Source organism: Perca flavescens, chromosome 3 (assembly GCF_004354835.1).
Source record: "Perca flavescens isolate YP-PL-M2 chromosome 3, PFLA_1.0, whole genome shotgun sequence".
NCBI classification, from domain to species: Eukaryota; Metazoa; Chordata; class Actinopteri; order Perciformes; family Percidae; genus Perca; species Perca flavescens.
In genome coordinates this window covers 3,648,201-3,674,197 of record NC_041333.1, presented here as the reverse complement: position 1 = coordinate 3,674,197, position 25,997 = coordinate 3,648,201, and the positions used below count along the sequence as shown (strand labels likewise).

Genomic DNA, 25,997 nt, shown 5'->3' with positions numbered 1-25,997 from the left:
TATTAATTGTTACATTTTTTCTCAGTGCTCCTGTTTACTCATTGAAGAGACTTTTTCACACTGAGCTGCTGTGCCTTTTGTGAAACTGTTACTCCTATATTTGCAAATATATATAATAAAATACAAAAAAAACAAATTTGGTTTAGTCTTCAACTGTTATTTGTTTCACTTTTCCAACCTTCTAAAATCCACTCCTGCTGCAAAGAAACTTCCATCACACATGTACAAAATTTATAACATGATATACAAAAAATAAGACTGTCTGTATACAATTTGATTGTACAACACATAAAAGTAATGGTAATCATGCTTTGGCTCAGGGTTATAATTATGCTATAGGCTAATAATAACTAGTGAGAAGATATTAGGTACTCCAAGTGTACAAAAAGACAAAACCCATCCATATTAATCCGATAAATTTGCATTCACAGTGAATCTATTTATTGAAATGTTTTTACCTTTTGACATTTGAAATGTGTCCTAGATTGTGCTGCAAGTTGACCATAACTGTGATCAGTCAGTTTAAGTGTTCAGAGATAAGCCACCCCGCTGCGGACAGACGGTTGTCTGGACTGGTAGCTGTAGTTGGTTGATGGGTGTCTTGACAGCACTGGCTGAAATTGAGGATGTGTATGGGGAAACCTCACCAGCTGTTGAGGCTGTAGTGTCTGTGGAGGATATGCCATGTAATCGGAGTTCCTTGAGTACACATACCTCTCTGAACCTTTATCCTCAGACTGCAGATTGCAACACATAAACATGCATCCTCCAGCCAACAAGAAAGCAGAGGCCACCCAGCCAATGTAGAGAGCCTCTCCGAGCTCCCGTCGTTGGGCGTCGATCAGCAAGGGGTTGTAGAAGTCCGTGATGATGACGTGACCTGTCCAGGACACAGGGATAACACAGCAGACGCAAGCCAATATTATCATGCTTCCTGCAATGATGAGGACCAGCCGCTTAGCTCGGTCGTTGTTTGCAATACACGAGGTGCACTGCATCCCCAGTAAACTGATCAGAATACCGAGGCCAGCCAGCGCCACAGCGCAGCACATGAGCCCCCGTGCCGCCTGTAGATCAGGGGACAGGGCCAGGAGAGAGTCGTACACCTTGCACTGCATTCTGATGTTGGCTTGTCTGAAGCAGTTCATCCACAAACCCTCCCAGCGGGTCTCCATGACAATGATGTTCTCCCCAATGAAGGCTGTGACTCGCCACATCGGCATCCCAGTGCTTGCTGCCGCCCCAATCAGCCCAATCAGGGTCAGTAATAGACCCACTATCTCTAGTGCTGAGTTGGCCATCCTGTCCTCATACGTAATAATGTGCGGGCACAGTGTGACTATAGTGGAAAGCAGTAGATGTGGTGGCTTTGCATCCCAGTGGAGGAGGAGGAGCAGGTTGATGTTCCACCTGTACTGCCTCTTCCCTGTGGACAGGACACCGGAATTGGAGGGGTGGGAATTGCGACCGGTTGCTAGGAAACAAAATCCCCTAGGCCTTCCTTTTCTTTGTACACCTAACCCAGGAACTGCTGTAAGCTGCCATTTTGTTTATTCAGAAGTCTCAAATTACATTCTCAGATTACACTTTACAAGAAAGACTGAAAAACAAGGTGTTCATTAACAAAGGGGGGCGGGGGGGGTTTAAAGTTTACCAATTGGTTACTAGCTGTGTCCATATAAAAAAATACTTTGTTAATGTATTACCAGTTATACAGATAGGTATCATTCAGCTCTGGGGTTTAACGTAGTCTTTTTCCTGTTTGAACACACAATGATTCACCAGTGTAGAGTCCCTTATGGTACTAGGTCTTACTTGAAACTGTAATGGCACTGTAGATGCAGAATATTAGTGAAAAAAACATGTTGCGTGTGGGAGTGGGGTAATACTTGTAAACCCATGTGTCACTGTCATCGATTTCGTGTCTGGGTCTCTTGTGTCTGTCTGTGCTCAGGAGTAAGCAGTTGCAACCCTGGCTTGGTTGAAATGAAATCTCTTGCCAGGTTTGCATTGTGTGTGAACACTCTGGTTTTACCAGTTTAGGTACATTCCCACTGACAACAATGGAGACAACATAACAACTTTCCAGTAACACACCCGTGAACGAGAGCAGTTTTAGTAAGACATTTTAAACCCTAGGCAAACTCAAGAGCTTTGATCAGGAAATGAGACACTGGTCATCATGTAAGCAATAGTTTCACCCGGATTATTGATCAATTCAGCCTTTCTAAATTCGGCAACAGAACAAATAACAAAATTGTCTTTTTTTATCAACTTTATCCCTTTATTGGAAACCACAAATGACTTCAGATTTAAGCCAGCACTTTAAAAATATGTACATTTACAACAAAAAATCCACAGCGAATACAAATCATCTGGAAATGAAAAAGGGCTAGTGCATAATTTGTTGTCAAAGAGCATGTCAGCAGAGGCTGTTAAGACAGGGATATCAACAATTATTATTAAAAAAAAAACTTCTGAATGACTAATAATATTGTGTGTAATTAAACACATGGAAAGAAACAAAGGTTTACAGTAATTCAGCACAGTTCATAATGATCAAAACAATTCCATAATTATAGTTACATAATGAATTTTAATATCTGCAATACACTTGGCCCTATTTGAGAAAGTAATGAAAGATTTGGCCATTTCCAGTGACAGCCTTTGGTCATAGAAGTCAATTCACACTGTTTCAAATGTGCCAAAACGTGGCAAGTCCAAAATTGTGTTGGATTTCCCTCACTAGTAATGAGTTGGTGTGTATGCTACAGATCCTGGCGGGGGTGCTGAGTAGGCAGGCTGGTAGCTGTAAGCTGGCTGGTACGTGTATGTCTGGGGCTGGTAGGCGTATCCAGGTTGGTAGATATTTCCATTGGGGTTGTAAATGACCCTCTCTTCTGGGTCCTGGGTTCGGGGAGCGTGACGGCACAGCAGGATCACTCCGGCAGTGAAAAGCAAAGCTGAGGTCACCCAGCCGATGTAAAGAGCCTCCCCAAGCTCCCTGCGCTGGGCATCGATCAGCAGAGGGTTGTAGAAATCCCTGATGATGACATTGGCTGTCCAGGATACAGGAATTAAGGTAGTCACACAAGCCAAAAGGAACAGACAGCCTCCAGCCACGAGAACAATGTGCTTGGTGCGGGCCCTATGGTCCACCACTTTGGTACACTTCATCCCGACGGCTGAAACGATGAGGGCGATGGTGGCCACGGCCACAGCGCTGCACATCAGACCCCTAGCAGCTTGGAGGTCTGGGGGCAGGAACAGCAGGGAATCGTACACCTTGCACTGCATCCTGATGTTGGCTTGTCTGAAGCAGTTCATCCACAAACCCTCCCAGCGGGTCTCCATGACAATGATGTTCTCCTGGATGAAGGCTGTTACCTTCCACATCGGCAGGCCTGTTACGGCTGCCACTCCGATTAGTCCAACGAAACCGATGATGAGGGCTATTACCTCACAATAGATGGCATCCCGACGTTCCTTCTTCTCAATTTTCTTTTGTTCATCATATACAGATTCTTGATAGTCTGCATATGTCTTGGCCTGCTTCTCATCGTAGTAGGAGCCTGCGTAAGATGGAGTGGCTTTGCCGTAGCCACTGTAAGGAGTGTAAGAGGCCATTGCGGCTATCGCGCAAAGAGCCAAAGATAGACCTTTGGCTGCACGCTGCCAAGTCACAAAACAAAAGTGAGGAGATGAGCAAGTCAAGGAACTTATACACCCACTAAAAAGTGCTGAGGATGCAATGCAACCTTACCGGTTAAACTGCTTTACAGGGAGATGAGTGAGGACACACGGTCCACTTATGCTGTATGTTTTGAATGCAAATACAACTGCTACTACTAACAATGAACTATTTGGTCTTGTGATTAGGAACCCTTGATCAAAAACGTTTTGCAAAGAGACCTTTTAACGCAGTAATAGCAATACTACACAGAGCAATGCTTTTTTTAAACTTAAGAACAGAAATTAAACCGCAAACGGGATAGTTAAAAATGTACTATAAACATGAAAATACATAAAATCTCATTGCTATTACGAGTTGGACATTGGTGCTAAAATGTATTAATTAAATGTGTGGCCTTTCTTACCTCTGAAAATAATTTGTATGAAATTTAAAACAATTTAGTTTGGATAAATATTATCATTTATGTACAGTAGGTGGTGGCTGCACTTTGTGTTGGTTAAGAATCTGTTGTCTCTCAAACAGGAAGCTGATGGGAGGATCACAGATGTCGAACTGTCGACTCTTAATGTAAACTGAGCTGATTGAAAAGGTGTTGTGCACAGAAACTTGAGTAGGATTGGTTTCATTGTAAAAGTTACCAGAAGTTCTGACCTTATTACTGTAAAATGAAGTCTTCCTGCCCCCTGAAACATGCAAATGGTGTTTGTAGATAATCTGTCCAGTTTTTACCATTCAGCTGCATTAAGTGTTAAGTGAAAGAAAAATAACTAAACAGTAGAACTAAGTGGTATCTAGTCCTAGCTGTTGTAGTTAGTATTTCATGTTTTTGTGGTAAGCATTAAATAATTATTCAAATGACGCACTAGAAAAATGCTAGCAAATGTAGAATGAAACCTTTTATTGAAATATCTGTTGACTAAGCTGATGTGACTACTTGGCTCATTAGCTAGGCTATTACCAAATAAAAATGATTAAGAACAATTGAGCAGTCAATTTAAATTTTACTTATAGTGTCAAATCATAACAGAAGTTATCTCAGGACTCTTCTTATAGAGCATGTCTAGACTGAACAGCTAAAAGTTGAGAAACTATCATAAAAGTGGCATAACTGTATGTACATTTACAACAAAAAAAACAATTGTATTGTTAAATCCACTGAATACTAGCCTAGAAATCTAGACACACCCTAGTGGCAGCAAATTTAATTTGCAGCCGGGGGTCTAGAAACTCTCCGTTGACTTGCACGCTGGAAAAACCAAATTCTGGTCAGGCCAATCACATCGTGTATAGAGTCGGTGGTTGGTCTTATGGCTGCTGCTGCTGGGAACAGCGATCTTCTGGAAGACTTGGAGTTAAGCTTTTCTTTGAGAAAAGAGTAAACAACGGCACTGAAATCATTCTTAAAAAAGGAAGATGCAGGGCTCCAGACTAACTTTTTTCACTAGGAGCACAGTGGCCGCCAATTTTAGGGGCGCAACCAGAACATTTAGGGGCACACACAGTAAATCAACATGCTAACCAAATATTCACATTTCTACTAATTTCCACTGTATTACTAATACATACTTATTTATAATAGATGCAGAAATTACAATGTGCTGTTTCAAATTCAGTGTCACTTTTGAAGATTCAACATAGAAGGCACCATTGCTGTCGTGACAGTAAACTAAATATTTAAAAAATATACCAGCTCTAGTCTACAATTACAATGAATTCAACTTAAAATTAAACATGAATTGTTTAGGCTACTACCCTTAGGATTGGGTACCTTTCACATCTGAACCAATATCGGTAGCGATACCTGAAATTCTGTTCCAGTACCCAACGGTACTTTTTTCGGTACTTTCCCTCTGTAATTACAAAACAATTATTTCAGTTGTAAAAATAATTCGAAACCTATTTATCCTATGTACTTAGAACATTATTTTATAATATTAATGTTACACTCTAAAGAAATTAAACAAAAATAAAAATCCTACAACCTATTAAATTGAATAATTATTCATTTCTTACTCACTGTTACTTTTATTCTTGTATTTGTATATTATATTTTAGCCTGTTTTATTTTCATCATGACCGTTTTGAATTGCTCTTTAATGTTTCATGTTAAGCACTTTGAATTGCCTTGTTGCTGAAAGATGCTGTATAAATAAATAAAGTTGCCTTGCCGTCATACTTCAGCCTGTCAGTCAGTCACCAGGGCATAGAAACCACTATGCCTGCTGCCCGACTCAGAGGAAGTGTAACGTCAACAGCACCGCGACCGCTTTCGTCCTGCAGACAGCAAACGCTGTGACTTCAACAAAACTGCAGAGCCGACGTAGTTTGCACCGTCTGCACGTACGCGTATGTGTGTTCTCTGTTTGTGTCAGAGCTCTGCTCTCTGTCAACTTTCAGAGAAGACCGATAAGCTTGGACTTAGGCGCTCAGGTACCGACATTTCGACATTTAACGTATAAAATAAATTTACTGGTCGCACACTCTCAAATTTTGGTCGCAAAATACGACCATTTGGTCGCAGTCTGGAGCCCTGAGATGTGTTCGGAGTTTTGCCGACCGGATACGGCCAAAGTTTAATCTATCAAGTAGCTCTGCTACCTTCTTTGTTGCTCTGCCTGGTTGTAGCGCTGTCCTATTGCGTGCAGAGGGAATTTGAAAGACAACAGTTTATCCCGCCCCTCTGATTGAGCCCTGTCAATGGTGAGTTCCCAGACCCAACATCTGGATGTGGGTCTGGCTTGTCAGGCTAACTGAATGCATAAACTGTGAAGGATTTGGACTGACAATACAAACAATGGACATGAGAACCATTCATAGTGCAATAAGAACACAAGTACATTATTCATTCAAACAGAGTGATTAAAATGTGTAAATAGGTAGTGAAAAAAATACACATAATTTGCATCTTCTTGACCTTCAGGCAACATCTTTCAAATCTTAGACACGTGGAAAGTAGAAATTGCATATTTCAGGCAATAAAGTTCAGTTCTTTACACATATTCTTGATGCTTATGAAAGCTGGATGGCGTTCTCCCCAGGTACACAATATCCTCTTTCTGTACATCCCTTGCCGCCATAAGATGTGCGTCGGTGTAGGACTCTTCCTCCTTTGAGCTACGTTTGCTGTAGCTGAACAGAAGGATGACCGCAGTGATCAGCAGAATACCAGAAGTGGCCCAGCCAATGAAGAGGGCCATCCCCAGCTCCCGTTTCTGAGACTCCAGCACCGTTGGGTTGTAAAAGTTGCTGATGACAGTATGGCCCACCCAGCTGACAGGGATGAGTGTGGTCAAAGAGGAAAGCAGATAGAAACCCCCCGCTAAGGCCAGAGTGATGTTCTTGCCTTTTCTGTTGTCGTCACAACAATTGCTCTTCTTGGTTCCACATCCTGTGAAGAACAGAGAGATGACAACTAGGACTATGGACACGCACATGAGCCCCCTGGCCGCCTGCAGCTCGAGTGGAAGAATTAGCACGGAGTCATACACCTTGCACTGCATCCTGATGTTGGCCTGTCTGTAGCAATCCATCCACAAGCCCTCCCAGAGTTCCTCCATGACAATGAGATTGGCACCAATGAAGGCAGAGACCCTCCACATGGGCATGGCAGTGACAGCTATGGTCCCAACCAGGCCGATGAAGCCCAGGACCAGGGCTAAGACCTCCAAGTTTGCTCTCATGGCTCAGAGGCAAGGGCAGTCTTGTCTCGTCTGTCATCTAAGGAAAAAGAACGCTCAACCAATATGTTTTGCGGAGCTTTAAATCTGTGATGTCACTATGCCTGTAATGTCATCCCACTGGTTTTTGTTGACTATTCCCACAAGTGTTTAAGCTGCAACAAAAAAGCTGCGTTTGTTTTTCATTTTCTAAACCAAACCGGTTTTACACATTGTAATCTTCATTGTTCGTCATGCATGACGTGCCGATGAAAAGAGTTATGACTAGCCTATGTTGCCATGTGAAAACATGTAGTTTACACGTCTTGGGCTTGCAAAACCTCTTCAAACTCAGTTGGATAAAATCTAAACTCGGCTCAAAGCTGTATGTTTTCTTATTTCTTGAAAATAAATTAAATTTGACATTTTGCAGATACCAAACAGCCTTTGCTGTAGTATGTCGCAATTCTGTACCCAATCTACCCCTTGAGTGACCAGATTCATGAGATGGCAAGTCAGGTTTTTACTAGCCTGGAATCCAGCCGAATCTGCCAGCTCATGTTTCATTTGCTCTGGCACGTACGTCTAGCCCCGCTCCCATTCAAACAGCTTTCCAACTGACGAGAACCTGGACAGGCTAATCAAAACAGTTTATCTCACATGGGGTGGGTTTAACACGATGACTGACGGGGAAAGTGTCGTACTTGAACACAGTCTCCGTCGATCGCACGCATCAGGCTCTCTAAACTCCGGTCAAAGTTTGCGGTTCTGATCAAATTTGAATCAGTATTCTGTTATTCTGTCTTGTATTTTTTGCCTTTTTTAAAAAGTTTTCAAAATCACATTTTAGTGTACTGTTTAGCTGTAGGATGGCCCGGCTGGCATTAAGTCAGATTACTGAAAATTTGTATTTCCTTTTTCAAAATCAGTTTGCAACCCTGGACTGAAATACTGCATTGTCCCAATAAAACTTGTGATGTGTGGTTACCCTTAACCACACACCAATTGTTTTCCATGCAGGCCTACACATGGGCGGCATCTATTTGTGTGCCTTGTGAGGATAAACCATGTTCCTGTTTCCCATGTCAACAAACTGCAGCACTCCAGAAAACCAGCAATATTATCACATTTGCTTCCCAAGTCAGCACCTGCTGGCTACTCTACCTTGACCACTTCTTTTTTCTATCTTTGTACATGTTCTATGGGCATCAATTAAAGGGACGTTTTCATTGAAGTCTGCCTTTATTTGAAATGTTTTTCTATGCCATCATCGTCCTCTTCATTAAGGATGAAGAATTGACATTGTGTTCCTCCATTTAAGTGAAAGAAAATCCTACCATGACCATACTTGATGAGTAAAAATCTATCATCACTCAGTCGATCTGCTTATGGATGGTTTTTTCGTTCAACTGACTTTATAACTTTCAATCAACTAGTGTAGGCATGAAAATGACAATTTTAACTTAATCTCAGAGAAAATAGATGGTCTGATTGCAGATAAAAAGGAACAATAGGGGATTTCATAGTTCTTAACAAGAGCCACTCCTAAAGTTGGTCACACTGTTAGAGAAGTAGGACAGGACAGAAAAGGAACAAGTCACAGGAGAGGTCACAAAACAGGAACAGAAACTGGAAAGCCTGTTGAGCAGGTTTGCTGAGTGATACTATCGTCACATGCTCAGCTGTTTTACAACAGATACCCCAATGCTATAAACTCAAAATACATCAAATGTGCTGTGAAGTATTGAAGTTTTGGATTTTAATGCAAGATGGATTTTTATAAAAAAATACGATCCAAAGGAAAGGAGTGAATACACAGTAAAATCTAAGTTGGTGCAGTGGCACAAAAAGTAATACACATCTACAATAGAGTTTTGGATTTTGATGTGAGATGTTTTTATAAAAAAGTACGATCTAAAGAGAAGTAAGTAAATACACAGTAAGGTGTATTTACAGTGGCGCAATAAGTAAGGTACATCTACAACTGACTGTGTGCCACCTGCTGTATGTAAACGTGACTGCACAATCATGGGCCACATTAGGATTGAGAACATTTTGCAAATGCTTTAAAATAAATGAATTATATGTGATTCGGGTTTCTATCTACTACTGCTTCAAGTCGGTGTTGATTTTTAAATTTAAGTTGCAGAAATTATTTGTTCAGACAAATAAAGACTCCCATAAATCAAGCTTCTGCAATTTTATCTTGAGTGAGATATAAATCTGTTGCTTCAAAGCGACGGCATTAGCAAAGCAACCCTGTCCCATCTCTGCACTCTGTGATTCAGCACTGCTGCAGATACTGTTGCTGCAGATCTACAGCACAATGGAGTCTGAAGTGACCTTTCCCTTTTTATCTGGGGGTGGTGATTGACAAGAGTGAGGGCGCTGGTGAAAAGGAATGAGCCTGGCTGACAGGATGTCCACAGAGACAAAAAAAGAGGAGATAAGGCTGTGGGAGCCATAGCTCATAGTGTCTAGGGCATGTGCAGCGGTGCCTATCACATGTTTAGCTTTAGATTGCTGATGAAATTGGTCTTTTACGTTACAGGAAGTTGAAAATCCAACAACAGCTAAATGGATAAGGAAGTGTCTCTAACTAAAAGTAGCACATTTAAATGAGGGATGTACAGTAGAAAAGAAACCTCTTCCTGCATTCTGGCTCACACTTGTATACCCCTTTCACACCAAGGGTTATACCAGGGTTATACCAAGGTTGACTGTGTGTTTGAAAGGGGTAACCCTCCTCGATCTACTCTGCTTCTCAACCCAGTTAGCGAGGTGGGTTTGATCAGGGTAGAAGCTCTTTACAACACAATGGCTCTCCGCTAAATACTTATTTGGTGAAGCTCATGTTTGTTGAAAATGCCAGAGATCTTGATTTAAGTTGATTTTTGTGGAGCAAATAGCCCAGTTGCTCTAAGTGTCTTTCAGTCAGTATTGGTGAGGGTCTACTTGTGATTACTGTTGATCTTTGACATCATGGTTTTTGACACTTGTTCCTCTTCTCTCATTATTTCTGCAGTGCGTGACATTCGCATGAACTTGCATTTTGCCTCTCAAAACTCCTGACATTTGCCAGACCAAGAAAGAGCCAGGTAAGAGGAAATCACAAGCAGACCCTCACCCACACTCACTGACCATATCTTGTTGAACACATGGACTCCATGAGCTTGGCTTTGTTTTGTCTGCCCATGTATAGAATGTATGGTTGTTCCACAAGAGTAACCGTTAAACAATAGACTGTTATTACCAGAGATAGAAAAAGAATTATTCAGCCGAATGCGTTCACTTTAACTACATAACAGACTTTCCATACTTTTCAGTCCTGCCTGAATAGGATTGTTTAAGTGAGAGCAGCTGTCTGAGACACTGACTACAGACATTCCTTTATCCTTTCTGTGATAATGGGAGTTTTAGCTCCTTCACAATCATTCAGACACCTAATCAGCTATGGCTTGCCAACGCACAAAGTGGCTCTTAACGTCTTCTGAAGGTTCAGCTTTTAGTTTTCTACTTTTGATCTAGAATTGCAGTTTCTTTGTAGGTAGCGTCGAGGCAGGAGAGCATCGATTAGCTGCTTAGTTCTGTTGTTCTCTGAACACATTGGGCATTTGTGTTTTTCCACACATCAAATTGTTTCGCAGGGATGATGTCTGCAGAGCTGCAGGCTGTTGAGTAAATCCACACAAACCAATGAATCACTACAGAGAGCTGCTTTGAATTATAAGTAGGAAACAACTGTATTTATTATGATATCAATACATTTTTCTATATACACACTGTAATAAAAATGCAGTCTTGGTAGCACAATGAGTTGTTTACAAGTATGACTTCTTTCACTGTTCAGGCATACTGCAAGTCTTTCCCCTTGATTGCTTGAGCAAATTTGGACTTCCTTGTGAAAAAAAGATTACTGATGCTTTTTGCTAACAAATTCATTTACATATGAATAAATAAAAAAAACATTGCTTTGTGATCCATTACCAGTGAAAATATTTTAACACTTTAAAAATAACTGATGTGCAAATGCTCTACAATAGTGTGCACCCCCTAAGTATTAAGAATGAAATGTAACCACAAGCGTTCTTGAAATGGCAATACTGAAGAGCAAAAATACAAGACAATGGTTTGACAGTAAAACAAATAAATGAAACGGCAAATTCAAGTAAAACAGGATTAAGTAAAAACAAATTTAAAATGCCCCCAGCCTCTGACATAGGGGCTATTACATAATGTCACTATTAAATGTCACAAGAGAGCAAACAAAATATTTTCCAGGCTAAAAAGATAGCTTTAAGTCTGTAAAGCAAGAGATCAAAATCATATTATACATAACTAGAAAATATGTCAGTGTATATTCATGTGGAAATGTACAAGTACAGTAAACTATGCAAGAAAATACTGTCCTTTGCAATTATTCTATATTTTTAAGGACAAACAATATACAGCCCTTAACTATGATAATATCTTTGAGTCACACAGACAAAACAAATATCAAATGTTCTCACAATACCTAAATTTGGCAACAGCAGGCAGGACTATAGAATGCTGCCCAAATGTGCAAACCATGCCAATCAAAGCAACGGATTAGATTCCATGATTGTACCATTAGTTCATCTCTCAAAGCTTACACTTGACCTCTTATGTAACAGCATTTGATTTGGGATAACGAAAGCTCCCTCGTTCTAGATTCCTGTATTGCTCCACTGATCCTACCTGTACAAAAAGCATTCAGCAAAGTAAGGTAAGGAAGGATATATCTCCTCATATATGTAGATATGTCAATGCCCATGCATTGTTTTCTGGATCCTGTGTAAAGCAGTCTGCCTGTCCTTCAGCTTTTATGTGCCACAGTCTGGGGACGAACCGGATCGCTGCCTTCTTACCCAAATTTCATCCTCCTCAGTTTGCTTTGCATCGATCACGGCACTCTGCTTCTCTGTGTTGGACAGCTTCACATCATCGGGTGTCCCGCTGGCCTTTGGGGACTTAAGGCTCTCGCTCTCGTCAGTTTTTTCACTCTCCAAGGACAAAGCCATGACGGGTGCCTCCAGGTCAGCCTCAGCGGACAGTGCCCTGGGTGTTTGGCAGAACTCGTCATCCTCATCACTAAGGATGTCTGTCTCCTTCACCTCTTCCGGGTCCTCGTATTCTTCTAGGTCAAACTGTTCTTCCACCCAGCGGTCTGTGTCACCTGCTAACTCAGACTGCTGCGGCTTGTCTGGTTTGTGGTCCTGCTGCAGCCGATTTGAGTCGGGCTCCTGTGGTGAAGCAAGGTCCTGTTCGGGCTCGCCATCAAAAACTATGTCTGTGTCTATGGTGAAACGGTTGCGCACTAACTTCCTTCTGCCTAGAGTTCTGGTCGGTGCAGATGCTGCAGAAAAACAGGTCATCATAAAACATCAAATAAATACTTAATTAACTTAAAAAATACTTAATAAGTCAACTAACTCTTTCAGGACATTACTTTGGATTTTGGTACCATACCGTTAGAATGACAAATTTCTCACATTTTGAGTACTATATGAACAAAAATGTAATTTGTTGATTAATCAACAATGAGCAATACTGGTGTAGAGCACAGTCAAATTACATAATAAAGGTTGTCCTGTCTGGACAGGGTATCCTACCTGCGTTGTAAATAAAAACAAAATAAAAAAACTTTTTAAAATGATTCGTAGTATCAGTTACAAACTTAATTGAAGTTAGCGATGCCACGATTGATCAAACGCCAATCATTTTTGGTCAATATTTACTAAACATGTGATCAGGGGCTCGGCCTTAATCTCTTCTAGCCGCCGATAAACTACACACAAAGTTAAACACTCAACCGAGAGCTGCCATTATGGTCGGTTTTGAAATCAGACGCGTTATTATTAATCCCACTTTGTTTCTTGCAGAGCAAGCGGTCGGAGCAGAGGTGAGTTTAACCCTCGTGTTGTCTTCCCATCAACCTTAAAAACCTTTTTTTTCACAGTCTGTTTTTGCTTTTTCCAACATTTTAAATTGTAATTTTTCTTCTACACTTTCAGCGCTTATTTCTACATCCCATATTTTATGATATAAAACAAATTGAAAACTGGTCAATTTGACCCAAAGTCAACCCAAGGGTTAAATTTAGTTGCGAAGATATCCAGTGACTACGGCCCATGGATGTATAATGGTACAGCAGGGTTTGCAGTGTAAGCTGTAGCAGGGAAAGTTAACACCCGTTTTCCGGTGCGTTCTTGACGGCAACTTTTTAAAGTGGTTTTGGTTGCCGAAATTTACAATACGGTTGCCATGTTTTAAACTGCCTATATTAGGAGCAAATAATTTCTTATGTAACTATACCACACATTTTAATAATGAAACGATGAGATAATGGCTTGCAATATAATTTCCCATCCCTCTCAAATAGTGGTACAATGGATCACAAAACTCAAGGATCTGATCACTGTTTTGACTCTCGGATCGAATACATTTTTGGATCAGCACAAAAAAGGGGGCAATTTAAATGATTACTAAAAATGTTGTGAAAAAAAAATTATGAGAGGGTATTTTACTATAACTTCGAATGCACCACGAGGTTTCTATCCCATCTGTGTTTTTCATACAACAGCAGTAACCAGTGTCTTTTAGCTCCTAGCTTTAGCAGCAGACTGTTGTACGTCCTGCTGTTGGAATCCTCTACAGTGAAATACACTTTTACACCATTTTAACAGTTTAATCCAGTTACTACTATAGCTAACGGTAGGCTAACGTTACCTGCTGTGGAACGTGTTGTTAGTGTTTACTAGTGTGACATGCAGCAATGTTTCTGTTGCCTCTAACGTCTGTTTCGGAGCATCAGAGAGCAGCGCAGACATTTAAGTGGCACCATAAGGCCTCGTGCACACTGGCTGCGTGGCGTGAGCGTGGCTTTTCTGTGCATGTCAGTTGTGTGGCGGCTGTGTGGCGTTTTCTGTCTTTGCACACCAGAAACGTGTCTGACGCGGCCCTGCTGCTGCTAGCCTTGTCTGAACATATGTTTGCCATAAATATATACTGATTTGATTACAAAAACGTCGGCAGTAGTGACGGCAAAATAGGCTACAGAATATTTCATTCTGTATTGACAGGTGCAATATTTGAAAATCGATAATTTTTAAATTAAATTATCTGCATTTATGTCAAACCCTAGAGACTTTGAAACATCAACATGTCCTTTATTAATATATATTTGTGTCAAAATAACTTTCGTATTCTATTTTGCCTGGAAACGCTTCAAACACGCTTGCGTGTCACCAAAAATATTTCGGTCGTTCCTATTTATAGCATGCAGGCGTTTTTGGCGCCTGAGACGTGCGTGTCACACAGGCAGTGTGCAGGAGGCCTAATGAGGCACCGAAATCCGCATTGCTATTTTGTCCGGTAGATACCGGGCAACGGTGCCATATTAGCACCAGATTTTAACATGAACAGAAAATTGCGTTGACTGTATCTTTTCACGGAAGACGCTTGTGCGATAAGCAGTCGCACAACAGCTGAAATGAACGTAGAGTTTAAAATTTACGGAGACAACCAAATAAAATATTTACTTCTTTTGAAATACATTTTCCTATTGTGATTTGTTTTTATATATTAAAACAAAAATTTAACAGGTGGTTGCCAATTGACTGAATCTGGTTGCCAAGGGCAACCAGGCATCTGTTACTGTCGAGCCCTCGACGCACCAGATAAAAAAAAATCAAATGCACCCGTCTACTTGCAATGGGAAAGGAGTCCATTGTTAGCAGTATTTCCAATTTAGAAACTTGCATATGTGCCCTAATTTGATGTAGGACTGACTTGTGATTCTAATACTAAAGAGTGACACACCAAAATTTAGCAGGTTACACTGTCACCTGGTGGAGATCCTAATACACTACAAACCGACAAACTGGCCAATATTGACACAGCTGTATCTAAACAAAACACAAAAATGATCGGCGTCAGCCCTCTATCGGCAGATATTGCTCATTGATAATCAGAAATCATTATTGGAGACTAAAAAACGGGATCGGGGCATCTGTAATTGAAGTTCAAAGCATAAGAGTCCAACCTCAGAGAATATTGTAATTGTGCCAAAACAAAATATCAGTCTGTTACCTTTTCCAAAAATCGCGATATTACCTGTAATTTTGCTTGAATGCCATCTTCAATGCAATCTACTCGCATAAATAACTATAAATGTGGTTGAAAAGCTCAGATTCAACGTTTTTGTTCAAAATATACTAAAGCATCCAATTTGCGTCAGGTAAGAAGGGAACAAATTCAGAATTGGGACACTTTGAGATATAGGGAGAATGCGGCCACAGACTGGCATTTACCTGCTCTATTTATGGCGGGACGGGCTCCCTTCAGGGCACAGAGGCGCTTTCCTCCAAAAGGCACATACTGCTGGTTGAGGGGTAAACTCTCTGTTTTAAGGAGCTGCCGGCGGTGCTTTTCCCTCAAGATGGAATGGACTGTCTTCAGAAAGTCCTTTCTACTCTCTGGAGAACTGAGGGAGATAGAAGGGCATGTTATCAGTTTGTCACGCTGTAGATAGCAGCGGTATCGGTGGCACACACGCTTCAATCTCCAGTGGAATTAAACCTCCATTAGAAGAGATCCTCACCTACAGCACAGCTGGAATGTCCTCTCTGGCCTTCCCTCTGACTCCGACTTTATGTGGACAATTTCACACACAGCCGAGCCCTCGCCATCTGAGAAAGTAAATTGACGCTAATGTGATCGGAGATTTTCTGAAGTAATCATATCAAAGTTTAGAATAATGTATTTCAATACAGTACTGTGGATTTATTATTGAGTTATCTACCTGCATTGCCCAAGGATCTGACTTGAAGAGCGTCAGTTGGGATCATGTGACGGAATCGGAAGGGGTCTTTTTCTTCAGAAGATATAGAGACACGATGGGAGCCACCCTACAATCAAACAATTTTTTTTATTTTTTTCCTGTGAAATGAGCTGCATCCAGTTCTAATCAGCTTTAATGCTGCCTTTACAAGTGACCCATTGGACCAAAAGCGAAAGTGGCACAGTGAATTTATAGTGCTTTAACAAAATAGGTTATATTTTTAAATGGGCTTTGGTGATTGCATCTTGCTTGTGTGGAAACATACCATTTTCTTCTTCTGCTTGGATCCATCCTTGCATACAAAGACCACTGCTGTTTTGAACACTAAAAGCAATGTAAAAAAAGACCATCAATTATCACAAAGGCTTCAGATGACTTAGGCATTCTCATTACATAACCATGGAGGAAACTCATCCCTGACATACCAAATGTAGCTATCTGGGGTTCTTTCTTCCATTTTCCCAAAGAGGCAGGGGGGTTGATCCAGGTCACACTGGTGTGGAGTAGCAGGTCACCCATGGACAGATCAGCCACCTGCCAAAAGCAACAGTCACTCCACATGTGCTCTTTATAGAAGCGAACCGAGCCAAGACACTTTTGTCCTACCTACCTCTTTCTTTTCACCACTCTGCTCAGTGATGAGCAGATCGAACACTGCCCCAAATTCCTCATGGATCTTCTGCATTTCGTTGATGTGGCTGGCAACTTTGTTCATGGCTTTCATGGCAACTTAAGGCGAGCAAAAAAACACCGTTAGCATTGCATTGTTGTGACCATATGCATTCACCCTCCCCCTGTCAAAATGAGTTCATCTCATCCGCCTTGTGACCGGCTCTTACCATCCAGGTGGTAATGCTCCTCGCTGTCTGGGTCTGTGAGCGAGTAGAGCTCCTTCAGCAGCAGGGGATACTTCAGCACCCTCTGGATGGGTTTGATCAGGTAGGACTCAAGGGTGGAAGAGTGCTGCTGCTTGGGGTTGCGGTCATCCAGGAAGGCCTTGAATTCATGATCGGTTTTGGCTGGAATGACCATTAAAACACTTATTGCAACACTTTTTTTTTTTTTTTTTTTTGTCCTTTGCACAATTGATTGTGTGTACATGCACATATAATTTTAGTCTTTAGTCTTTACTTGGATAAATTTGTTTATGGTTTGTAATTCACAGTTCACAAAAGGATGAAGTTGTTTTTAGCTGAAGTTGGCAGATATTACCCAGGTTACTGTGGCATAACAGTGAAACTCTGATCCAGTTAGTGTTTGTTTTACTTTGCCTTGCATTAGAAATGACCACCAGACAAGTCAAAAGTACTGAACCATTTCATGCTTTTTATCTAAGAGCAGGCAACACAAGTGGGCAGTAATATTTTGTTTACAGCCTTAAAAACAGAGTCATCCGAATAAGACCTCACCAAACTTAGTATGGCCAACAACTAGTTGACTCATTGAATGTAAATGCAGCAAATCAAGCCATCCACTCAAATGTTAAAAAGGGAGTGGGTGTACTAGCTAGAGAACAAATTGTTCAACACTGCTCATTATATATCATACAGTGTTGCAGGGCTGTTTAGCCCTGGGAGCCACCAGTTTGAAAATATGCAGAGGTCAAATGGACAACTGTCTGGCTGACAACTCTGCAGAGCAGATTTATGAAGCCTTGCAGGATATGGCAGATGGTTGATGGATAAATACATCCTCTCCTTTGAGCCCAGGAGGAATGTTGACCCAAGAGCACATTTACTTACCCTTTACGAGGACCTTAGGGACTTTGGTGTGGCTGGCGCAGAAAGCACTGTATATTTTAAAACGGTCTGCATAGTACAGGAAAGAGCCTCCCAGGGAGAAGAGGATTTTCTGTGAAAAAGGGAAGAGAAGTTACCCAAACTACTGTTTACTGTGTACTTCTAAAAGACTTTATGGGTGTTTTTAAATGCTTGTTGACAGTCATATCTGGTTGGTTTCTCAAAGAAGGTATACCTTGAACTGATCCACTCTCTCCAATTTCTCTAGATCTGGAACCAATCTGGTCCCGTCTTCCAGGGTCTTGAGAAACTCAACCTGGAACTCCACCATTTCCGGCAAGTTCCCAAACAGTACATCCAGCTGGAGGAAAAGAGCATTTGAGCAAAGTCAAAATAAATTCTCCTATTGTTATTGTGTGTGTTCTGTAATATTTCTCAATATCTTTATCTGTTGCATCCAATATTAACCCTCTGCTACAGTTAGAGCATGGAAATACTCAAAAATAAAACCAAATGAATTACATTATTGCAAGTGCATGTAAAACATCTCTTCACTTAGCAAACCACCCCCTCTCTCATCATCCATCCCTCTTGTCCTCATTCACAGCCTACTCTTCACATGATTATGTAACCCACTTTTCTTAGAACATTTAAACAGTGTTGGCATTTAAAAGCCAACTACCCCTCAAAGGCTCAAATTTGACATACCTCATCCTGTGTGAGGAAGGTCTCTTTTTGCAGTGGGGTTAAATATCTCCCAATGAGGCAATTAAGATCCTGCAAGACAAGAGTGAATTATGTTTGATTCAGGGTTGCCCAAGTCATAACGTGGAAAACAGACATGAAAAACGCACAGCTCCTCACAACAAAACGGTGATTAAGTCGCAGGGAAAGTCCCTCCAAGATCACAGACAGAGGTGCTGGCCAGCGTTGTGCCTGAACGCGTTCATTGAACGATAGTTCGTGAACTCGTTCATATTTTGGGCGAACGTGAACCGAACGTACCGTATTACTGCCTGATGAACGTTACTGTGAACTCGTTCATTCTGGTGTCTGAACGGCACACTCTCTCAGTTTAACTTCGTTCAATAGGGTGCCAGATTTCTATAGAGCCTACCCGGCTAAAACCCACCGTAAACGGGCCTTAATATGTAGCGGAAAAAACGCCCAATCTGGCAACACCAGCCACCAGTGTCGCACCGCCGCATGAGTCATCAAAACAAAAAGCAGCGTGGAGGCGACGAAGCAGCAAGCAGGCTTCGTATGATCATTTAAAGGTCCCATGACATGGTGCTCTTTGGATGCTTTTATATAGACCTTAGTGGTCCCCTAATACTGTATCTGAAATCTCTTTTATATAGACCTTAGTGGTCCCCTAATACTGTATCTGAAGTCTTTTTATAGACCTTAGTGGTCCCCTTACTGTATCTGGTCCCCTTAATACTGTATCTGAAGTCTCTTTTATATAGACCTTAGTGGTCCCCTAATACTGTATCTGAAGTCTCTTTCCCGAAATTCAGCCTTGGTGCAGAACTACAGCCACTAGAGCCAGTCCCACAATGAGCTTTCCTTAGTATGTGCCATTTCTGTGTCTGTAGCTATTGAGGAGGAGAGAGGGGGGGCAAGGTGGAGGGTGGGGGCGTGGCCTTGACCAACTGCCACTCTTCTCGTTTGAAAGCCATGATGTCTCTCTCTCTCATGGGTTTGCCAAATTCTCTGGGCGGGCAAAGCAGAGAAAGGGGAGGTAACCTTGCTTTTTACGACCTCATAAGGAGCAGATTCCAAAACGGCTCATCTGAGCTTTCATTTTCTCAAAGGCAGAGCAGGATACCCAGGGCTCGGTTTACCCCTATCATCATTTCTAGCCACTGGGGGACCATAGGCAGGCTGGGGGAACTCATATTAATGTTAAAAAACCTCATAAAGTGAAATTTTCATGCCATGGGACCTTTTTTAAACGAGTTTTATGGCAAGGTCTGTGAGGATGGGAAAAATCTTACATTTCTGTGCAAACTTTGTCCGCTGCAACAATTTTTAAATTTGTGAACTGAACTTTGAACTAGTTTTCTAAACACTGGTGCTGGCGGATGCCTTTCTGCATGCACTTTACAAAAAATGGAAACCCAATGACATAAATGTTCACGGCTGCAGTTACCTAAGCTAAACTGTAGAAAGCCTATTAGATCAATTGCCAAAAAGTAGGGAAACATTCACCTTATCACATCTAACAAGATTTCACTGTAATTTAGACATTTCTATCTCCTATTGTTACATAATCAACTCAAGCAACCTCCTAAGAAGACTAGCCTAAAATATTTCATCTTATTAACAAATAAGTGAATTCTTTGCAACTAGGACTACAGTTGAAAATTAGCCAACTGGCTAACACTGGCGCATTTACAGAAATGTTGATTAATGTGCATTGTCCTAAAATAAATAAATAAATCTTCTTCTTTGTTAGAAGGTAAAATGTCTTCATGGGTTAGACAAAGTAATGCAAACATGTTTAATTCTGAAGTATCTTAAATGCTTAAAAAAACCCAAGAGGTTAAATCATCTGTGCCCAAATTGGTCCAAAAAAAGAAAAAGTGTCTAAGGAGTAGTCTTGAAAATAACGACATGTGCCAAACATATAGTTAAAACTAACCAACAAGGACATAAAAAAAGATATGTAGCCCACCGTAGTTTTTAAATATGACTAACACACAACTTAATGACCAACCTTTGCAACATTGATTTACTAATTGTTACTTCAAAGTCCTTTTCATTTAGTCTTTTTCCATGATTTTGTCTTCCACTAAATTACATTAGCAGTAAGTCCCACTACTGCAAACTGCACACAGGCATATGATGTATGCACACGTCTGTTTGATTCTGGGTAATTGGAACAAATAGCCCGAGTCCACCAGAAATCGCTTTGAATGTTGTACAATACACCATATATCATGCATAATGTGATTTCTATAATAAGTATATATGTGCCCTTTGTAATGAGGTACGACATTTTAGATAGCTTTGACATTATCCCATTATATACCCTCTAACCCAGTTATTCCAGCAAGCCACATTTTTACCAGGCAGAAAAAGATTAGGCAATATCCAGGCAAGGGCACAGCTGTGTCCCCCTAATGTCTCCTGGGACACAGAGATAAATATGTATTGGTCATGTGGAATAGGTAATGTGTAGGGCTAACACAACCTGAGGCAGACAGAAACCCAGATCGATGGACGGGAGAAACAAGCACACTCGCATAGACCATCTGCCCCTTACAAGTAAGAGGAGTGATACTTACTTTGACATAGGTGCGTTCGGTCTCCACAAGTTCGCAGATGACTTTGCGGAGCTTGTCGGCATCCGAGAGCTGTCGCAGAGTTGAGGGAGGTGGGAACGGCGAGTCTGGGCTAGGCGAAGAGGACACACACTCTGTGGGATTCATGTCATGGAGACTGCGGCAGAAAGCAGCGACCTGCTCCGTACTCTACAAAAGAATGGAAAGAAAGAAAAGCGTTGAAGAAAAATGTGATGCAATTATGCAACTCCAACCTGAACTCCTAAAAGGAAATATCCAAAGATCTGTGAATCAGCACCTCAGATATTAACTTGCAGGTGCTACTTTCCACCCACTGATGTGGACTGATCCATAACTGTGCAGATTGTGAGCCTGGAAAGAGGTAGAGAGGCAGACCTAAAAAAGAAAAAAATTCATTTGCACTAATTTGGTCTATTTTCAGTCTGTCATAACAATGGCTCTCCGCCTCCCTCTCTTTCAATCACATCCCTCTTTTCCCTGGTGTGTTCCTCCTACTGCCGGATCGCTGGTGTAATGATTCATCTCTTTTACAGAATCAAAATATATACAACATTGTCTGTCCACATACAGTGTGGGTTGCCGTGGAGACCAGCCCTGATGTGCATTAGACTATCATTTTGGACCAAAATAGACCCCACTCAGCAACAGCCTACATGGCTTTATACAGTTACAGTACTTTGTTTGCAACAGGCTACAGCCTCACAGGTCACAACAAAATGGCATTTGGCCTTTAACATCAATACAAAGCCAAAACAGAAAGATAATTCTATTGACACCCATCAGAACCTTATTCAATTTTATGAGGAAAGAATTTAATAGGTCAAAGACTTTTTCATTTTAAAGTAGATGACAGAAAGATTTACTGAGAAAGCTGCAGGGAGCAAACCGTTATGGTGACATAACAGGAACCACTAGCATGTACTGACACCACCGAGTGTATAACAGAGTTCTGGTTGGTATTATAGGAATTTTATAGGCCAAACAGAAGCAATTCATCATGTCACACCTCTGGGAAATAATATAATATAGCCTCCATACAGCTGCAGAAGACGGAACGTTATCAATCTCAGATAAAAAAAAACAAAAAACATGCTTAATTAAGATCTGAGCTACTAGCCTATCAGTTTACAATCTGAGGGCATCAAAACGGTTTTTCATAAGAAGTGCATATACAAAATTACTGTGCATAAAAAAAGTGCATATTCAAGTACGAGTAGATGCTAGGTAGAAACAACCATAGGTTAGATGCCATTAACTAAAATAAGAAAAAGAACAGAAGAAAAGGCCATTGTGTTATCCAGGGACAGTCACGCATCTTTTCATGCAGCTTTGCAAATGACAATGGTTATCAGCACGTTATCTAATCAGACAGACACATCCATATGTGAGGCACGACAGCAGTTTGTCCCTCTTAATGTTCCCAAAATAACCAGGCAGCTCCCACCAAGATCAACAGATAAACTGGCAAGTGCTATCAAGTCTGTAAATGTAATGTTACAAATTAAATTTACACCAATGCACTGATGCTAATTTAGCTAAATCTGTAGTGAAAGAGCTGCTGCAATAGGCTTTTTGTCAACTGTGATGAGGTTTTTGCTGATTAAACATGTTTGAATAAATGCAGCACGGGCGTACAAGTAATCATCAATCGAGATCTGCTCCATAAGCATCCATAAAGAAAACATGTCACATCCCAAGACATAACCGTTTCCCTCAGTACAACATGTATGTATTCATTCCTCCAGTACTCTACTGATGTGATAGTGTATATTTAGCTCAAAAGGAAGGTCAAGTGAAGTATGACAGCAAAGAAGTTAGAAAACAAACCGCAGCACCAGACTGATCTCATGAAGTGGCGTATGTATGACACGCCAAGTCGTATGCCATTACTGGCGTGTAATCAAGACTCATACTCGCTTTTTAGCGTGTTTATCAACGCAGTTTGGCCTCCATTGACTTACATTACCTTGCGATTGCGTGTGAATTTATGCTGTAGCGAATAGTATGAAAGGGCGAAAATCTGCATATGGAGGTTGTTCGGGGTGGAGGATGGGTCAAACACAGGACTTTCACCCAGGAGAGCGGGGATCGTGTCCTATCGTTTAGGATTGGGCAGAACAGATTCCTACTTAGAATCGTTTCAAAAATTACGATTCCATCGGAATAGTTTCTTTATTGGAATCATTTGGAGGATTTGGTTTCAAATCTGATCATGGGTTCCAAATTTAACATGCACAAGTTTTGGTTTCTGTAGCGGCCAGGCTACCACCTTTGAAATCAAAATAAAACTTTCCTAAGCATGTGACCCGTTTCAACCCCACCACTCAAAGAATTGGAATCGAGAATCGATAAGAATCGGAATCGAAAGGAAGAATCGAATCTGCAGATCTTTTCCAAAAAAATCATTGGACTTCCCCTGCTCCCACTGGACGACATCTTTAAGATCCGCTGCCTCCGCCAAACGCACAATATTCTGCAGAATAACCTGCAATTTCCACCAACTGCCGAACAGTGGCGGAGTCAATTAAAGTCAATGAGTGTATTTTCAGCCGTTCCGCAACAAATCCGGACCTGGTGGGTACTGAAGGACGGCGGAGCACGGAGCCGATCCGCAGTTGGTGGAAATTGTGGATGAGACACACCCCTCAAACCATCTTTTCTCCCTGCTTCCATCTAGCAGGTGGTATCGGGCTTTAAGCACACGCACCCCAGGCTGTAGAACAGTTATATAGGGATTCTATACAATGGGACTTGGATGCCTTGGTAATAATTTTTATATTTTTTTTTATTTTATTTATTGTGTGAGTGTGTATATGAAAGTGAGTATTGTTTTAGAGGCTGCACAAGCAAATTTCGTTGTATGGTTCTACTGCACAATGACAATTAAAGTCTATTATTATTATTATTATTATCTATTAAATAACCTCGATTCATTCCTGCCCAATTAGTCAACTGAGCTCAACCAGTTTTACTGAGCCTAATAAGACAGCCACAGTCCAGTCACAGTCTTCACAATCACAATCTAGACTAATTAACACCATGGCAGCTTGGGGTGCATGGACAGTCATAGCATGGCAGATTGAAGTGAACGAACGGAGAATGAGGGAGGGGAGGGAGGGAGAAGTGATCAAAGCCTTCAGTATCACATGAAAAGAACAATATGTAGACAAGAAAGGCTGTCATGAGTAAAACGGAGATGCCAAGAGGCTAGCATTTCCCCTAGCGAATGAAATATAGATTAAAAACAGTTTGAGAGCATGAAAAGCACTGATGATGGTGCAGGGAGAAGATTGCACGTCTGCCCTCTGAAACTGAGATAAGCCGAAGATCACAGCTCAAAGTGCCAAGAGAGAAAACTCTGCAACAGTGAGAGAGTCACTGCAACAACGGTCAGGGTAGTTCGTCACGCAAAGTCCAGTCGTGTGGCGTCAGATCAGATCTGGGGGAGCCTCAGCTCCTACATACAGCCCGTAGAGCACTTCAGTGATTATGGGGCAATTCTGCGCCACAACAGTGACTCACAGCTTCCGCTTGGCTGCTACAGTCAGACAAGAGGAGGTGTGAAACAAATGCTAAAGAGGAAAGATGTTTTAACTCTCACTGGAATAAGACAACAGCAGCTCCCCATCTATTGCAGCAGTAGCAAGTGCAAGCCAGGGAAAGAAAAAGGAAACAAGGAAGGAATCTCACCAGATGAAGCATGTCATGGATGGAGTCTGAGGAGCGCTTGCTATGTTTACTCCACTTCAGGACGGACATACCCAGGTGCAGAGTGCAGGTGGCCAGTCAGTTCCGGTTAAAGTACCAGGGAGAAAGAAAAAGTCAAGTCTATACTGCGCCTCTCCAACACATGTCTCAGCCCTTTTGTCTTTCCTCGGTTTAGAAAAAAAGGAAAAAGGTGCTTGTGATGAAGGATGAGTGAAGCTGCTCAGCCTCCTCCTCTCCGCCCACGAGTGCTTGCAGCCTTCCAACTCCTTCTTTTCGCCCTCACAGTCTGCTGTAGTTCTGTCACTGATATTCTACCGTTTTCTCCCTCTCTTCTCTAAACTCAAGCACACAGTGTGAGTGTGAAGATCTGGCCAACTCCAGCAGCATTGTAAATGAGTCTCGATAATCCCCCAGACCAGGGAGAGAGCAAGGGAGCAGGAGGGAAGTAGTCTCCTCTTTAAGGTTGTGCTGGAGCAGGATTGGCTGGGTGAGCCACACCGCAGCAGAATATAAATGCGGGATTTCAGGAATAGAGGCTGAGTGATGGGGAGAGGGGAGCTGCAAAAAGGAGCCTGCTGCAGAGGACGGTGAATACTGGAGGTTTTGCGGGAAGAAAAAGACCGTGGGAAATGTTTAGGCATGCCAAAAATGTATTTAATAACAAAGTAATAAATCAAATGAGGTATGAGTTCCACAAGCCCAGATACGAGCCTTTCGTCAGATCAATAACTGAAAGAAACAAGACAAATACAGCAGCGGATTTGACCACATATTTAGATGTCCACCATCTCGGAGTAGATTCCAGGACTTATGTAACAATTGAGTCTTGTGGTGGTGATTGAGCATTGGATACGACACATGCCTTTGGTACGGGAAACCTGGGTTCGATTCCCACTGCGATGCATCAACCAATGTGTCCCTGAGCAAGGCACTTAACCCCTAGTTGCTCCAGAGGTGTGCCACCTCTGATATATAGCAATTGTAAGTCGCTTTGGATAAAAGCGTCAGCTAAATGACATGTTATGT

At 41.5% G+C, this 25,997-nt stretch overlaps 4 protein-coding genes and 1 long non-coding RNA gene across 9 annotated transcripts in view; 1 reads left to right on the top strand and 4 right to left on the bottom strand.

Annotated features, from left to right (window-relative positions):
- Positions 1-530: 530 nt before the first annotated feature.
- Positions 531-1,301, bottom strand: cldn8.1 (claudin 8.1). The gene has a single exon (XM_028573631.1). The coding sequence runs from the start codon at positions 1,299-1,301 to the stop codon at positions 531-533; it is 771 nt and encodes a 256-aa protein (XP_028429432.1).
- A 1,444-nt stretch (positions 1,302-2,745) lies between these two features.
- Positions 2,746-3,627, bottom strand: LOC114552652 (claudin-8). The gene has a single exon (XM_028573629.1). The coding sequence runs from the start codon at positions 3,625-3,627 to the stop codon at positions 2,746-2,748; it is 882 nt and encodes a 293-aa protein (XP_028429430.1).
- A 3,057-nt stretch (positions 3,628-6,684) lies between these two features.
- LOC114552654 (claudin-17) lies at positions 6,685-7,374 on the bottom strand. Its single transcript, XM_028573632.1, has one exon. It carries the CDS (start codon positions 7,372-7,374, stop codon positions 6,685-6,687), a length of 690 nt encoding a protein of 229 aa, XP_028429433.1.
- Positions 7,375-10,043: 2,669 nt separating this feature from the next.
- Positions 10,044-13,292, top strand: LOC114552655 (uncharacterized). The gene is made up of 4 exons (XR_003692205.1): positions 10,044-10,131; positions 10,376-10,448; positions 12,043-12,097; positions 12,306-13,292. It is a non-coding gene; the product is annotated as an uncharacterized LOC114552655 (long non-coding RNA).
- The window catches only part of tiam1b (TIAM Rac1 associated GEF 1b), a 56,638-nt gene continuing 41,709 nt past the window's right edge, over positions 11,069-25,997 (bottom strand). For all 5 annotated transcript variants that reach the window (XM_028573624.1, XM_028573623.1, XM_028573626.1 and 2 more), the window contains 12 exons: positions 21,246-21,431; positions 18,661-18,729; positions 18,188-18,313; positions 17,956-18,064; positions 17,053-17,232; positions 16,824-16,942; positions 16,639-16,747; positions 16,479-16,537; positions 16,175-16,280; positions 15,974-16,061; positions 15,684-15,856; positions 11,069-12,727 (listed from right to left, as the gene is read on the bottom strand). In XM_028573624.1, the coding sequence (XP_028429425.1) occupies positions 12,195-12,727; positions 15,684-15,856; positions 15,974-16,061; positions 16,175-16,280; positions 16,479-16,537; positions 16,639-16,747; positions 16,824-16,942; positions 17,053-17,232; positions 17,956-18,064; positions 18,188-18,313; positions 18,661-18,729; positions 21,246-21,431 (1,857 nt within the window). In that variant the 3' untranslated portion in view covers positions 11,069-12,194. The remainder of the gene's footprint in view (positions 12,728-15,683; positions 15,857-15,973; positions 16,062-16,174; positions 16,281-16,478; positions 16,538-16,638; positions 16,748-16,823; positions 16,943-17,052; positions 17,233-17,955; positions 18,065-18,187; positions 18,314-18,660; positions 18,730-21,245; positions 21,432-25,997) is intronic.

What these genes read in the sequence shown, in the direction of transcription:
- cldn8.1 (XM_028573631.1), bottom strand. Translation starts at nt 1,301, where the DNA reads ATGGCCAACTCAGCACTAGAGATAGTGGGTCTATTACTGACCCTGATT.
- LOC114552652 (XM_028573629.1), bottom strand. Translation starts at nt 3,627, where the DNA reads ATGGCCTCTTACACTCCTTACAGTGGCTACGGCAAAGCCACTCCATCT.
- LOC114552654 (XM_028573632.1), bottom strand. Translation starts at nt 7,374, where the DNA reads ATGAGAGCAAACTTGGAGGTCTTAGCCCTGGTCCTGGGCTTCATCGGC.